At 44.9% G+C, this 15328-nt stretch overlaps 1 protein-coding gene across 2 annotated transcripts in view; it reads left to right on the top strand.

The window, feature by feature from the left end:
• LOC123990615 (rho guanine nucleotide exchange factor TIAM2-like) overlaps nucleotides 1-14064 on the top strand; it is a 77160-nt gene extending 63096 nt beyond the window's left edge. The window contains exons 10-25 of one of the 2 annotated variants that reach the window (XM_046291250.1): nucleotides 954-1121; nucleotides 2729-2833; nucleotides 3055-3133; nucleotides 3291-3380; nucleotides 3628-3843; nucleotides 5167-5270; nucleotides 7005-7217; nucleotides 8052-8120; nucleotides 8499-8624; nucleotides 8902-9010; nucleotides 9293-9472; nucleotides 9854-9972; nucleotides 11937-12045; nucleotides 12189-12247; nucleotides 12346-12524; nucleotides 12663-14064. In XM_046291250.1, the coding sequence (XP_046147206.1) occupies nucleotides 954-1121; nucleotides 2729-2833; nucleotides 3055-3133; nucleotides 3291-3380; nucleotides 3628-3843; nucleotides 5167-5270; nucleotides 7005-7217; nucleotides 8052-8120; nucleotides 8499-8624; nucleotides 8902-9010; nucleotides 9293-9472; nucleotides 9854-9972; nucleotides 11937-12045; nucleotides 12189-12247; nucleotides 12346-12524; nucleotides 12663-13308 (2571 nt within the window). In that variant the 3' untranslated portion in view covers nucleotides 13309-14064. Of the gene's footprint in view, nucleotides 1-953; nucleotides 1122-2728; nucleotides 2867-3054; nucleotides 3134-3290; nucleotides 3381-3627; nucleotides 3844-5166; nucleotides 5271-7004; nucleotides 7218-8051; nucleotides 8121-8498; nucleotides 8625-8901; nucleotides 9011-9292; nucleotides 9473-9853; nucleotides 9973-11936; nucleotides 12046-12188; nucleotides 12248-12345; nucleotides 12525-12662 lie in introns of both variants that reach the window. The other variant, XM_046291249.1, reaches the window with a different exon arrangement.
• The last annotated feature ends 1264 nt before the right edge of the window (nucleotides 14065-15328 follow it).

Genomic DNA, 15328 nt, shown 5'->3' with positions numbered 1-15328 from the left:
ACAGCAAGCACTTTGTCCGGAAAACATTTTCCAACATGTTAACTCATCATTTCTGCAACCAGTGGAAATATGTGAACACTTCATCTTTCACTAGCTAACCACATTGCAATATTCTATTCAATAACTTTAGGTTGTCATGGATACATTTGATACATCAACCTTTTTCTTCTTTGTTGAAGAAAGTTTCCAAATAATGCCCCTATGTTTGCTCTAGAACCAGGTGTTAGGGAGAAGTGCATCCAAAATGGTACCATATATTCTATATAGTGCACTACTTTTGACCCGGGCACATAGTGACCAGAGCCCTATGGGCATTGCACGATATAGGGAATAGGGTGCCATTTGGGACCTAGTCGAGGAGTATTGTTGTTGATCAATCTCAGCCTAAGGGGGACAGTGAGGGGGGTGGGATGGAGGAATGGAGGGGGGGATTTCTATTCACACGGGGTCGGGGTTAGCACAGCTGTCACAGCAGCATCCTGGTATGTTGACCCTGCTTCATGCAAACAGGCAGGCGTGAGGAGGGCAAAGAGCCCTTCGAGGGTCTGGGGGATGGGGGGGTTAGGCCGACGGAGAATTCCATTGTCACCTAGTGACAGCCCTCTGTACGGCCAGAGAATGGGACCCCCCCCCCCCACACAGACCTGTTGTTGTGTGCTTTCAATGTCTTTTGGCTTTAGTTCGATAGACACATAGGTCAGCTGAGACTGGCATGAAAACACACGTTTCTGTTGGGGTTTTAATTAAACATCCACAATTGATAGATTTTTGTTAATGTGAGTTAATGTGGCAAAAGTCACAGAATTCAGAACTTTTCACCACAATGCCAAGAGAGATGTTTTATACCTGATTTAATTATTTAATTAATTAAATATAAAACACCTATTTATAAAATACCTTTTGTCAGTTAAGAAACCTAAATGAACTCCTCCCTCTTTGTCTCTCCGTAACAGAGATTGGACGCTCTTGCCAAAGTGCAGTTGATAGCACCACCTAAAGGCAACCCTTGGTTCAGCAGTTTGGAACCTCCAGTCTGTGTGAATATGCCCGAAAGCCAAACAGTTACTCTGCACATCAAACCCGATTTCCTCGTATCAGATGTGCTATCTTTGGCCTGTAAGGTAAGCATACTGCATCTATCGCCTCATTATTAATACATTTCAACACTCTCCTAACTCTGAAGTCAGCATTTTGCGGTGAATACTCCAGTGACTGATATGGATGTTAAAGGCAAACCGGGAATGATAGAAGAGAATTGTACAGAACAGCTACTAGTTTAATTGCTCTGGATTCCTCAATAATTCATGCTTTCTCTCCATAGAAAGTTCATTCACTACAGCATAATTTTAGCTGATTGGGAACATGAAGAGTGTTAATGATTGTGCGGGAGTGTAGCTAGCTACCGTAGCTGAAGACACTGAACATTTCTGACACACTGAGGCGATGTCACTAATGGCACCCTATTCCCTATATAGTGCACTACTTTTAAATACAGCCCTCTATGGGTATTGGTCAAAAGTAGTGCAATGGTGTAGTGCAAATGTAGTGCACAACATAAGGAATAATATGGCATTCTGGACGTGGCCTCATTGTTTCCTGATCAAAAGTAGGTCACTACTTATGGATTAGGGAGCCATTTGGGTCGCACATTGACTCACTCACTTGGGTCACAGATTGACTCATTCACTTGGGTCGCACATTGACTCATTCACTTGGGTCGCACATTGACTCATTCACTTGGGTCGCACATTGACTCATTCACTTGGGTCACAGATTGACTCATTCACTTGGGTCGCTCATTGACTCATTCACTTGGGTCGCACATTGACTCATTCACTTGGGTCGCACATTGACTCATTCACTTGGGTCGCTCATTGACTCATTCACATTGACTCATTGACTCATTCACTTGGGTCGCACATTGACTCATTCACTTGGGTCGCTCATTGACTCATTCACTTGGGTCGCACATTGACTCATTCACTTGGGTCGCACATTGACTCATTCACTTGGGTCGCACATTGACTCATTCACTTGGGTCGCACATTGACTCATTCACTTGGGTCGCTCATTGACTCATTCACTTGGGTCGCACATTGACTCATTCACTTGGGTCGCTCATTGACTCATTCACTTGGGTCGCTCATTGACTCATTCACTTCATTGACTCATTCACTTGGGTCGCACATTGACTCATTCACTTGGGTCGCTCATTGACTCATTCACTTGGGTCGCTCATTGACTCATTCACTTGGGTCGCACATTGACTCATTCACTTGGGTCGCATTGACTTGACTCATTGACTCATTCACTTGGGTCGCACATTGACTCATTCATCGCACATTGACTCATTCACTTGGGTCGCACATTGACTCATTCACTTGGGTCATTGACTCATTCACATTGACTCATTCACTTGGGTCACACATTGACTCATTCACTTGGACTCATTCACTTGGGCACATTGACTCATTCACTTGGGTCGCACATTGACTCATTCACTTGGGTCATTGACTCATTCACATTGACTCATTCACTTGGGTCGCACATTGACTCATTCACTTGGGTCGCACATTGACTCATTCACTTGGGTCGCACATTGACTCATTCACTTGGGTCGCACATTGACTCATTCACTTGGGTCGCACATTGACTCATTCACTTGGGTCGCACATTGACTCATTCACTTGGGTCGCACATTGACTCATTCACTTGGGTCTTGAACTAGGACAGGCACCTGGACCCGAGCCAGCACTGCCTGCATGTGAGAAGGCTGGTGGGTCAGGACACGGAGACCAGCTCCCCAGCACTCACAGACCCACTACGAGACCTGGTAAGGCCCCAGCTATACAGTAGCAATTCACTGGTAAGCATTCACTGATTTATTCAGTCACTTATTGTGTTATCTCGTAGTCAATACATTTCAATATTAAACCATAATTCCAGGATTATTATCATTTTGTTTCAGAGACAACATTTCTTGCCCCTTTAGGAAGTACATTGATTATGTGTTGATGAGTTCTTCTTCACTCTTCTATGGTCTTCTTCTGAAAGGTGTATGATGAGCTAGAGGTCTTCCCGCTCAACGTTTTCACCATACAACTGTCCCGCCCAGACACAGCAGTGGACTTTGGTGAGTAGGGATTGTGTGTAGTGGGGATTGTGTGTGTGCGTTTGTTTGTGTCTGTGTGTGTGTGTTTGCAAAAAAATGCTTATTTACACTTCGGTTACCTTATTACAGTATAATATCATGTGTTACTGTTTTAACCTCTGACCTATCCCACCTGTAGGCTTTGCTGTGATGGGCCATGTAGACGGAACCAGGAAAGGCCATGTCTATGTGAGTGAGGTCACTCCAGAGGGACTGGCTTTCACTGAAGGTACGTCAATTCATAGTTATGGTGTGCTGGCGCTCTGACCAAGATGTAAAGAATTGTCTGGACCACTACTGTCCTAGGAATGTAAAACTGCAATAGTAAAGGTGGTTCAAGAAGGCAGCTTAATTCAATTAATTATTTAACATAAATAAACAGACTTTATTTCAGGAATAGAACACACAATACAGATGATGTATCTTACCTAGTAACAAACACTAACAGCCTGATTAGTAATGTCTCTTTCCCTCAGGTCTGAGAGCGGGGGATGAGATCCTGTTTCTGAATGGGACCAGTGTGTCCTCCCTGGACATGGGTCTGACGCACCTGTTGTTCAGCCACCAGACCCTCCATCTGTTGCTCAGACGAGAGGACACGACCACTGAGGACCATACCTCTGTCTGGTCAGACTGTGGCCCCTGGCAGCCAGCACCACCGCCACCCAGCCACTGTGGCCCCTGGCCTACAGGTATAAAAAGCACATTCTATAGAAAAGTTTGTGGTCATACGCACATCCTTAAAAACATAGGTGCTGGGCTAATAAAGAATACTAGTATAGAACAAGAAGGCCCTCACACTGTTAAAGCTCCCAATTCACCACTTTATTGACTACGTTTCAAAACGGGACTTCTTGTTCTAAAGATTCTAAAGTTCACATTCCTCATCTTCATACAGATACTATTATGGACATTGGGGTACTTCTTAACCTATTTGAACTAACTCAACATTTGGTTTACTGGAGGGCATTCGGTGTCTTCTACCGGTAGGTTTTCATTTTTCAGCACGAGAGGGCCTCAGGCAGCAGTATCATTAATCAGCCAGTGTGTCTGTGGAGGGGAATGCCATGCTGCCCAGCCAATTCTACAGGGTGTTTAGGCCTGGCTGGAGACATTCAAATGCCTCATGCTGATTCAATTAAGAGGATGTGAAGACAGCTGGCATGTCTGACTGGTCTGGGCAGCGCAGCACGGTCACTCCATGATGGAGCTAGCTAGGATCATTATTGTCTTCATTACATCATGCAATAGTATGTGATTAGATCACTGATTACTGGCATGAGCATAGGCCATCGTTAAATCACTGACAAACAAAGTTTATATATATTGTTGAAAAACTGATACTGAATTTACACTTGAGTGTGCCAAACATTAGGTAACACCTTCCTAATATTGAGTTACAGGAAACTGTTGAGAGTGAAAAACCGCGTTGCAGTTCTTGACAACGTACACAATCCATGTCTTAGTTGTCTCAAGGTTTAAAAATCCTTCTTTAACCTGTCTCCTCCCCTTCATCTACACTGATTGTGGATTTAACAAGTGACATTAATAAGGAATCCAATAAGGGGTCTTATCTTTCACCTGGATTCACCAGTCTATGTCATGGAAAGAGCAGGTGTTCATAATGTGTTGTACACTCAGTGTATAATGATAGTCTCTACTCTGTTTCAAATAGATGATAAAAACTTGTTTATTCCTGTTGGTGTGAGGCCAAGTAAGCTGTATAAGACCCCTGCGAGAGTAGGTGCGAGGCCAAATGAATTGCTCCTGCCTGCTGGGCTTGTAGTGAAGCCAGATCGATGGTGGTTGACACCAGTCAGGTGCACTTAACCTCCCCGCCAGTACAGAACATCCACCATTCATCCAACGGACTGCTGTAAAACTGCCTCCAGTGCTTTAAACCAGGAATTCCCTCTCAGCACCTGTATGTGTGTGTGTGTTGGTGTGTGTGTGTGTTTGTGCACAAGCATTCTGGCCCATCTTGAATCATACTGTCCTGTCTGCTTATCTCTCAGATGTGCTGCTGCCCCAGGAGCTTCCAGAATGCTCTGTAACGTCTCCCTTTCAGGAGCTGTCACAACAACCACAACCCGCTGATGGGACGGAGCAGCTCGGCCAGGTGAGATGGAGTGTGTGTGTGTGTGTCTCAGGTTAAGAGCAGCATGGTGTGTTTGATGGCGTGTCCTGTGTTGGTGATCAGAGCACCTGCTAAAATGAGATCAGTGGCCAGGAGAGTACTGGCTCAGGTTCGACAAACTCCGGGGATGAATGGCTACCAGCGGAGGTCAGAACGCCCAGCCAGGCGTGTAGCATGTTGTTTCTATCTAGCTCCCCCAGCGGGGCTATGTGCTGGGTTCTGTCCCAGGAGGATGATGTGGGGGTGGGGGACTTCATCCCTGGGACTTTCTCCCTGCCGTCTCTCAGACAGTCCCTGAAGGACATGCTGGCTGGGCTGCTGGATGAGGTAATCTCCTGTGTGGCCCGCGAGCAGGCAGCCAACAGCATCACTCTGCTGGTTGTACTGTAGCTACTGTAATGTAGTGCCTCTCTCTATTGTAGTTACTGTAATGTAGTGCTTCTCTCTACTGTAGCTACTGTAATGAAGTGCCTCTCTCTACTGTAGCTTCTGTAATGTAGTGCCTCTCTCTACTGTAGCTGCTGTAATGTAATGCCTCTCTCTATTGTAGTTACTGTACTGCAGGGTTGGAGTCAATTCGAATTGAAGTCACTCAATCCAGGAAGTGATTTGAGTTAAAACATTTCAAATTCAAAAAAACATTTCAAATAATTAGCTTCTCCTTTTCAGTTTATTGAGAAATCATTGAAAACAGATGCAATTACTGAATTGGAATTTGAGTTTATTTCCTGAATTGACTGACTTCAATTTGAATTGACCTGCTGTATTGTACTGCACTGATTATGCATTGGTACTGTAGCTAGTGTTGTTCTGGTGTTATTGCTTGGGAAGGAGAGTTTTTACTGTTCAGGTCTTACTGTAGGTACAACTTATAGGATACATAGGCAACACGCTCCTGAGAGATACACAAAGAACACATGTTACAGGAAATAATAAGCCCATAAATGTTCATGCTTATTTTCACCTTATTTGTCCACGTTTGCTTCTATTTTAGAGGGTATTTTAAAGCTGGATTGCAGCACAGCACAACAGTCCTAACCAGAGGGATTTATCAGTTTGTCAGCACTTTATTATAGCCTGACAGGAGAAATTATGATGACAAATGGGCAAAGCTCTGGCTCGGGATCCTTCCTGCTACCGGGGGTTGCCTGGTGTGTGTGTGTGTGTGTGTGTGTTTACCGCCGATTGTGCTGCCTTTCTTTGGCAAATCTACTGAACATCTTTGAGTGAAAATGGTGTCAATGTGGATGGATGGAAGTATATGATGTGACATGCTGTTTCAGTAACTAGACTCCCGGTTATGTATCAGATATCATGCTGTAATTGCTCTGTCTCATGTCTTATGAAAAACTTAATAGCAGTGTTTACCCACAGTGTCCAAATCTCTTTGATCCTGTTTTGCCCATGATACAGCAGCCTGGCTTAAACCCATGGGCCCTCGTCGAAAGTAGTGCACTATTAGGGAATAGGATGTCATTTAGGATATAGACCTGGCTCTCTGTGCACTTTCTGCCTCTCCAAATACAGAGGTTTGACAGACATGCTCTCGGAACTACAGAAGGGGTCGATGATTTTAACTGGCATTATGATTAGGTGCTTGTCGCAGTAGATTCAGGGCTGAGTTGTAACTTAACTCCCCAGAGTAAAGGGCAGTCATTTGATATTCAGAGCTGAAATGAGAATCTCTCCTGACTCATCTCTCTTCTGTTTCCTCAGCATGTTGAGACGGTGTGCTCGCTGAACCAGACCTTCCCAGAGGGCCGTGGGGCAGCGGGGGCAGTGGTGGTGGAGGGCCAGAGGAACCCCTACTCCATGGAGCCCCCCATTCCCCAGACCCTGAAGCCCCCCTGCCCCAGACACATGTCCATCTCTGAGAGGCTCTGTAAGGTCATACAGGAATTGGTGGACACAGAGAAGTCCTACGTCAAGGTACATACCTGGCCCATTATTCACCAAGTGTCTCAGAGTAGGAGTTATGATCTAGGATCCATTTAGCCTTTTAGATAAGGATGAATAGATGATATGAACAAGGGGAACCTGATTCTAGATCAGCACTTCTACACAAAAGAGAGGTCAGGGCCTATTCACGACATGTATCAGAGTAGGAGTTATGATCTAGGACCACTTTTGCCTTTTAGATAGTAATGAATGGACAGAGGGGATCTGATCCTAAATCAGCACTTTTGTTTTGATACACTTTATGAACACGGGTCCCTCACATTCTGCTGCCCTATCTAAGAGAATGCTGGACCATCCTCTCTGGGGGTTTATAATTGATGGTCTCTCTTTATTAATGATCTGCCCGTTAATGAATGGTCTCTAAGTGGCTATTTGTTAATGATCTCTAGTAGCATTTAGTGTAATGCATATTTACTTACCCTCTTCTTTAACGCCATGTGTCAGGCTGAGGAGAATGATGATGTCACAGTCTGATAGTGATCATGTCACTGTCTGATAGTGATGATGTCACCGTCGGATAGTGATGATGTTTCAGTCTAGTAGTGATGTTGTCATAGTCTGATAGTGATGATGTTATAGTCTGACAGTGATGATATGACAGTGATGGTGTCACAGTGGGATAATGATGATGTCACAGTCTGATAGTGAAGATGTCACAGTCGGATAGTGATGATGTCACCGCCGGATAATGATGAGGTTTCAGTCTAGTAGTTATGATGTCATAGTCTGATAGTGATGATGTTATTGTCGGTTAGTGGTGAAGTCACAGTCTGATGAAGTTTGTTCTCTGTCTCTGTCCCTCAGGATCTGGGCTCTCTGTTTGACATCTACCTAACGCCTCTACAGAGTGAGACCTTCCTCAGCCACGATGAGGTACAGTACAGATGGGTGTAGGCAATATAAAAAATATAGCCTACATGGAAAATGTCTAAATATAGGCAATTTTACATGTCTAAGCACATGTCAAATACAATAAGATTACATTACAGTATGTGCTTATATGATTATGACTTGTTAGTAAGCTGTATGTTAGTGTGACAACCGGGGTTTGAACCCGGGTGTTAGGGAGTTAACTCAAGTCTTCAGATCTCAGACATGGTTCCATCTTCTATTCTGTACTTTTGTAGCATTTTAGTTTGCCATGTAGTGTATGTACAGCAGCTAAATGGTGCCCATAAAGGCTTTCTAAGGATCAATAATCTTCTGTCCTCTGGTTCGTTTCTAACTGTTGTCATCTCCTCCCTCCACTAGATGGAGTCTCTGTTTGGCAGTCTGCCTGAGATGCTGGACTTCCAGAGAGTGTTCCTACACACCCTGGAGGAGCGCATCGCCTCCTCCCCCAACTTCAGCTCCCTGGAGACCCCGGAACAATTCAAGGTACAGTATATCCACAACAAGTCTGGTGATATGTGTGAATCGCCTCCCTATGTGTGAATGGCACCCTATTCCCATAGGGTTCTGGTCAACAGTAATGCACTATGTAGGGAATAGTGTGCCATTTGGAACACATATTGAAGGTCTAGTGGGAAAGATTCATGTTTCATTAACAGGATGTTACTTAGCCTACTGACTGCAGTGTTAGTCAGAGGTAGGCCTGTTGGATGTTTACAGGAAGTGACTGTGCATTCTCTCTTCTTTTTCTTTCTGCATCCAGAAACTTCTTCTCTCGCTGGGGGGCTCCTTTCTCTACTACGCCGACCACTTCAAGCTCTACAGCGGCTTCTGTGCCAACCACATCAAAGTCCAAAAGGTTCTGGAACGAGGTAAGGCTGATAGCTATGCTACCTCATGTACATTAGATCTGAACATCCCACTTACAGTAGTACCCTGTTCAACCATAGGCTAGAAAATGACATCTAAGCGAAAAGTCAGTGAAAGTTCTGAGGATCAAAAGCCTGCTTTCTCATCTACACTAGACCAAAATATACAGTCTACTCAGTTAATCATAAATTCCATCTGAAAAGCCAGTGCAAAGACAGGGAATCAATACCTGCTTTTGTGATTCATCCACACACTTAGCCTAAGTCCTAATTTCCGGTTTACAGCGAAGACGGACCGGGCCTTCAAGCAGTTCCTGGAGGCGAGAAACCCCACCAAGCAGCACTCATCCACCCTGGAGTCCTACCTCATTAAGCCAGTCCAGAGGGTGCTCAAGTACCCCCTGCTGCTCAGACAGCTGGTCTCCCTGACCGACTCAGAGAGCGAGGAGCACAGCCACCTCACAGGTAGGACTACATATGACAGGGCTTATGTATGAGCATGCATAGACTCATACAGGGATGTGTACACACACACACACACACACACACACACACACACACACACACACACACACACACACACACACACACACACACACACACACACACACACACACACACACACACACACACACACACACACACAGAAACCATAAGACACACAGCACACACCCATTGCCAGGTCTGTCTGATGTGCTAGGCTTGAGCTCTATTGGTGTGTGCTGCTCTCTCTCTCTCTCTCTCTCTCTCTCTCTCTCTCTCTCTCTCTCTCTCTCTCTCTCTCTCTCTCTCTCTCTCTCTCTCTCTCTCTCTCTCTCTCTCTCTCTCTCTCTATCTCTCTATCAGAGGCTCTGAGAGCCATGGAGAAAGTGGCCAGTCACATCAATGAGATGCAGAAGATCTACGAGGACTACGGAACTGTGTTTGACCAGCTGGTGGCAGAGCAGAGTGGTCCTGAGAAAGAGGTAGAGCATAGCCACCAGTCATACCATTATATGAGTGATATTACAAAAGATATAGGTTCTATGTGGCTCAGTTGGTAGAGCATGGTGCTTGCAACGCCTGGGTTGTGGGTTTGATTCCCGCTGTGGCCTCCCATATGAAAATGTATGCAATCATGCGATTGTAAGTTGCTTGTACATCGTTTTGGATAAAAGTAAAGCAGTCTGCTAAATGACATCAAATGTATAGTGTTAGTCAGAAGTTTACATACATCTTAGCCAAATACATGTCAACTCAGTTTTTCACAATTCCTGATATTTAATCATTGTAAAAAATCCCTTTCTTAGGTCAGTAAGGATCACCACTTCATTTTAAGAATGTGAAATGTCAGAATAATAGTAGAGAGAATTATTTATTTCAGCTTTGATTTCTTTCATCACATTCCCAGTGGGTCAGAAGTTTACACACACTCAATTAGTATTTGGTAGCATTGCCTTTACATTGTTTAACTTGGGTCAAACGTTTCGGGTGGCCTTCCGCAAGCTTCCCACAATAAGTTGGGGGAATTTTGGCCCATTCCTCTTGACAGAGCTGGTGTAACTGAGTCAGGTTTGTAGGCCTCCTTGCTCGCACATGCTTTTTCAGTTCTGCCCACAGATTTTCTATGGGATTGAGGTCAGGGCTTTGTGATGGCCACTCCAATACCTTAACTTTGTTGACCTTAAGCCATTTTTCCACAATTTTGGAAGTATGCTTGGGGTCATTGTCCATTTGGAAGACCCAAGCTTTAACTTCCTGACTGATGTCTTGAGATGGTCATTGTCCATTTGGAAGAGTCTTTAATCCAGTAAAGCTTTACTCGATCTTGAACAGCAGGTGACTGATGTCTTGAGATGTTGAATTCTAGACAAGGAACCGACAGGACAGGAACGGAACACAATATATCCACATACTTTTCCTACCTCATGATGCCATCTATTTTGTGAAGTGAACCAGTCCCTCCTGCAGCAAAGCACCCCCACAACATGATGCTGCCACTCCCGTGTCTCACGGTTGGGATGGTGTTCTTCGGCTTGCAAGCCTCCCCATTTTTCCTCCAAACATAACGATGGTCATTATAGCCAAACAGTTCTATTTTTGTTTAATCAGACCAGAGGACATTTCTCCAAAAGTACGATCTTTGTCCCCATGTACAGCTGCAAACCGTAGTCTGGCTTTTCTATGGCGGGTTTGGAGCAGTGGCTTCTTCCTTGCTGAGCGGCCTTTCAGGTTATGTCGATATTGGACTCGTTTTACTGTGGATATAGATACTTTTGTACCTGTTTCCTCCAGCATCTTCACACGGTCCTTTGCTGTTGATCTGGGATTGATTTGCACTTTTCGCACCAAAATCATCACCCATCATCATCACCCATCATTATCCTCACCCATCATCATCACCCATCATTTTCTGGAATTTTCCAAGCTGTCAATTTAGTGTATGTAAAATTCTGAGTGTATGTGAAATAATCTGTGAGACGTGATCTGTGAGACAAAGTAGATGGCCTCTTAGTTCCGGTGGAGGTAAATCTTAATTCTACAGCATACAATGATATTCTATGCACAGACCCTGACCTCAACCCCATCGAACACCTTTGGGATGAATTGGAACGCAGACTGTGAGCCAGACTTAATCGCCCAACATCAGTGCTCAACCTCACTAATGCTCTTATGGCAGAATGGAAGTATGTCCCTGCGGCAATGTTCCAACATCTAGTGGAAAGCCTTCCCAGGAGATTGGAGGCTGTTATAGCAGCAAAGGGGGACCAACTCCATATTAATACCCATGATTTTGGAATGAGATGTCCGACGAGCAGGTGTCTACATACTTTTGGTCATGTAGTGTATATACATTATATTATAGTATTTTTATACAATTACATGAATCACAGAGTGAACCCTTTAAACCACTAACCTCCCAGACTGTGTCATCCTCTCTCCTCTCCAGGTTACAGAGATCTCCATGGGAGAGTTCCTCATCCACTCCTCATTAAAATGGCTCAACCCTCTCTCCTCCCTGGGTCGCATGAGGAAACATCCTGAGCTAATGCTGTTTGGTGAGTGGAACTTTTTACAATGAAGAGTTGAACCAGAATTACTGACTGGATGATATGGTGTTCAAATATGTTCAAATGTGTGTTTATTACAACAATCAAAAATATCTGACTTAAAATCTAGTTGCTCCTTCCTCTCTGCTCAGTTTTCAAGAGAGCGGTGATCCTGGTGTACCGTGAGCGCAGCAAGATGAGAAAGAGGATGGTGAGTCTCAAACACGTCTGATAAACTGTACTGGTGACTTCATGCTGTATACATGTGATATGACGTCATTGGAGTTCTAATGGGTTAATGTGCTCCAGACCACGTCACGCTCAGGGGACCTGGAGGCCTTCAAGTTCCGCTGGCTCGTCCCGGTGTCGGCGGTGCAGGTCCGCCTGGGGAGCGCAGCAGGAACAGAGAGCCCATGTATCTGGGAGCTGGTCCATACCAAGTCTCAGGTGGAGGGGAGACCAGAGACCGTGTTCCAGCTCTGCAGCAGGTGACATTGAAAATGACAGAGATAATGAATGTTTTATCTGTCATGAAGAAGCGAGAAGAACAAAATATATACATTGGAATTAACATGGCAGTGCCTAATTGACTTGATCTCATATGGATCTATATGTGTCTTTTCCAGTGGTTTGGAGAATAAGGCCAGTGTAGTGAAAGCTCTTCGCTCCCTTCGAGACTGGACCTGTAGGCCCCTCCTATCAGAGAGAGGTTCTAGAGAGTACCTAGGCTCCCTTCGTAGGACCCAGCCTGCACCGGTCAGAGCCAGCTCCTGGAGAAGACAACAGGAACTGCAGGCCATGAGGACTGCAGGCCACCAGCACCACTCTGATGACGGCAGTGTGTCCAGTGGTGCAACCCAACCCTGCCCGGGAGACACCCACTCGGAGCCCCAGCTTCACAGCCGCTCCACCATGGGCCTCCCCAGCCTGGAGGGCGCCACGCTGGGCAAGAGGGCCCGGCTGTGCTCCCTGACCAGTGCCCTGGAGGCCCAGCTCCAGAGACTCAACTTCACAGGGGAGGCCGGGCCGAGGAGTGCTGCGTCCCAGCAGGAGCACCTCAGACCGGGGCCCCACCAGCCCCATCCTGCTGCCCAGAGGAGGGCTAGCAGTCTGCAGGGTCCAGGAGGGCAGGATAATGACCCCCAGTGTGTGGACCTTAATGCCCTGCTGGGGAGGGACTTCAGTGTGCAGAGCCTGACCTCTGTGGTCAATGAGAACTGCTTTTATGACACAGTTATGGGGATCCAGAAGGCAGCCATTCCAACACTATAGGGGCCCTAGAAGTTGCCCCTAGACGCTGATCTTGGGTCAGTTTTCCCCACTAATGGTTAACAAGAAGATTGGGGGACAGCTGATCCTAGATCTGTACCAAGGGAAACTTCACCCGGAGAGCTGATGAACACTATAGAAGGTACACTCCTGTACCTGTCTCGACCCTAATCACACTGACTACATTAGTGCCTGGTCAAGGTACTATGGACTAGAAGATGAATCTCCTTAATGTGTTTACTCTGACTGGTGAGTAGGCTACGACTGAAGACCTGAGCTCTGATCACAGTTACTTGACTTTATCCTTTTATCTCCTAGTGGAGCAAAGGCCTCAAGATCACACTGTGACAGTAAATACAGTGCATTTGGAAAGTATTCAGACACCTTCGCTTTTTCCACATTTTGTAATGTTACAGCCTTATTCTAAAATCTATTAAATTGTTTTTTCCCCTCGTCAATCGACACACAATACTCCACAATGACATCACAATACCACATACTGACAAAGAAAAACAGGTTTTTCAAAATCTTATGAAATGTATACTTAAAAAAACCTGAAATATCACTTTTACTTTAGAATTCAGACCCTTTACTCAGTACTTTGTTGAAGCACCTATGGCAACGTTTACAGCCTTGAATTTTCTTGGGTATGATGGTACAAGTTTGGCACACCTGTATTTGGGGAGTTTCTCCCATTCTTCTCTGCAGATCCTCTCAAGCTCTGTCAGGTTGGATGGGGAGCGTCGCCGCACAGCTATTTTCAGGTCTCTCCAGAGATGTTCGATCGGGTTCAAGTCCAGGCTAAGGCTGGGCCACTCAAGCTGTGTGCTTAGGGTCATTGTCCTGTTGGAAGGTGAACCTTCGCCCCAGTCTGAGGTTCTGAGTACTCTGGAGCAGGTTTTTATCAGGTTTTTATCTCTGTACTTTGCTCCGCTCATCTTTCCCTCGATCCTAACTAGTCTCCCAGTCCCTGCCACTGAAAAACATCCCCACAGCATGATGCCGCCACCACCAAGCTTCACCATAGGGATGGTGCCAGGTTTCCTCCAGACGTGACGCTTGGCATTCAGGCCAAAATGTCAATCTTGGTTTCATCAGACCAGATAATCTTGTTTCTCACGGTCTGAGAGTCCTTTAGGTGCCTGTTGGCAAACTCCAAATGGCTATTATGTGCCTTTTCCTGAGGAGTGGCTTCTGTCTGGCCACTCTACCATAAAGGCCTGATTAGTGGAGTGCTGCAGAGATGGTTGTCCTTCTGGAATGTTCTCCCATCTCCACAGAGGAACTCTGGAGCATCGAGTTCTTGGTCACCTCCCTGACTAAGGCCCTTCTCCCCCAAATGCTCAATTTGTCCGTGTGGCCAGCTTTAGGAAGAGTCTTGGTGGTTACAAACTTCTTCCATTTAAGAATGATGGAGGCCAGTGTGTAGATTGGTGAGAGAAAAAATTACAATTTAATCAATTTTAGAATAAAGCTGTAACGTAACAAAATGTGTGAAAAGGGAAGGGGTCTGAATACTTTCCGAATGCACTGTATGAGCGTCCTTTGTTTTGCTTCACTCTTTAAGCTCTCAGCACAGTTGCCTATGCTCAATAACATTCCTCCTTACTCTTGTTTGTGAATATGATGCAGTATCTTAATCACAAACATTACATTTTAATGTATTTTTTGGCAAACGCAGTTGTTAATTAAAAATTGGAATTGCCTGAATTCTATTTATATTTTGTCTCAATATTATTTTGTTCATGTGTTAATAAACACATAAAAACAAAGACTAAGTGTCACATTTCGATTTAATTGATTTTATTAAGTTCAAAGCTTTACATCTCTTTCTTGTTTCAAGTGATTTGATGTATCACTTTAAGAATTGTTCAAATGTTTTATCATTATTCAGATGTATCTGAACTGTAATTTATTCTCAAATGTTTATTATTTTCATTTAAACGGGACGTTTATACGGGTGTCCTGACTCTCTGTGGTCACTAAAGATCCCATGACACTTATCTTAAGAGTAGGGATGTTA

This window comes from Oncorhynchus gorbuscha, linkage group LG12 (genome assembly GCF_021184085.1).
Source record: "Oncorhynchus gorbuscha isolate QuinsamMale2020 ecotype Even-year linkage group LG12, OgorEven_v1.0, whole genome shotgun sequence".
NCBI classification, from domain to species: domain Eukaryota; kingdom Metazoa; phylum Chordata; class Actinopteri; order Salmoniformes; family Salmonidae; genus Oncorhynchus; species Oncorhynchus gorbuscha.
This window is presented reverse-complemented; position numbering and strand designations above follow the sequence as displayed.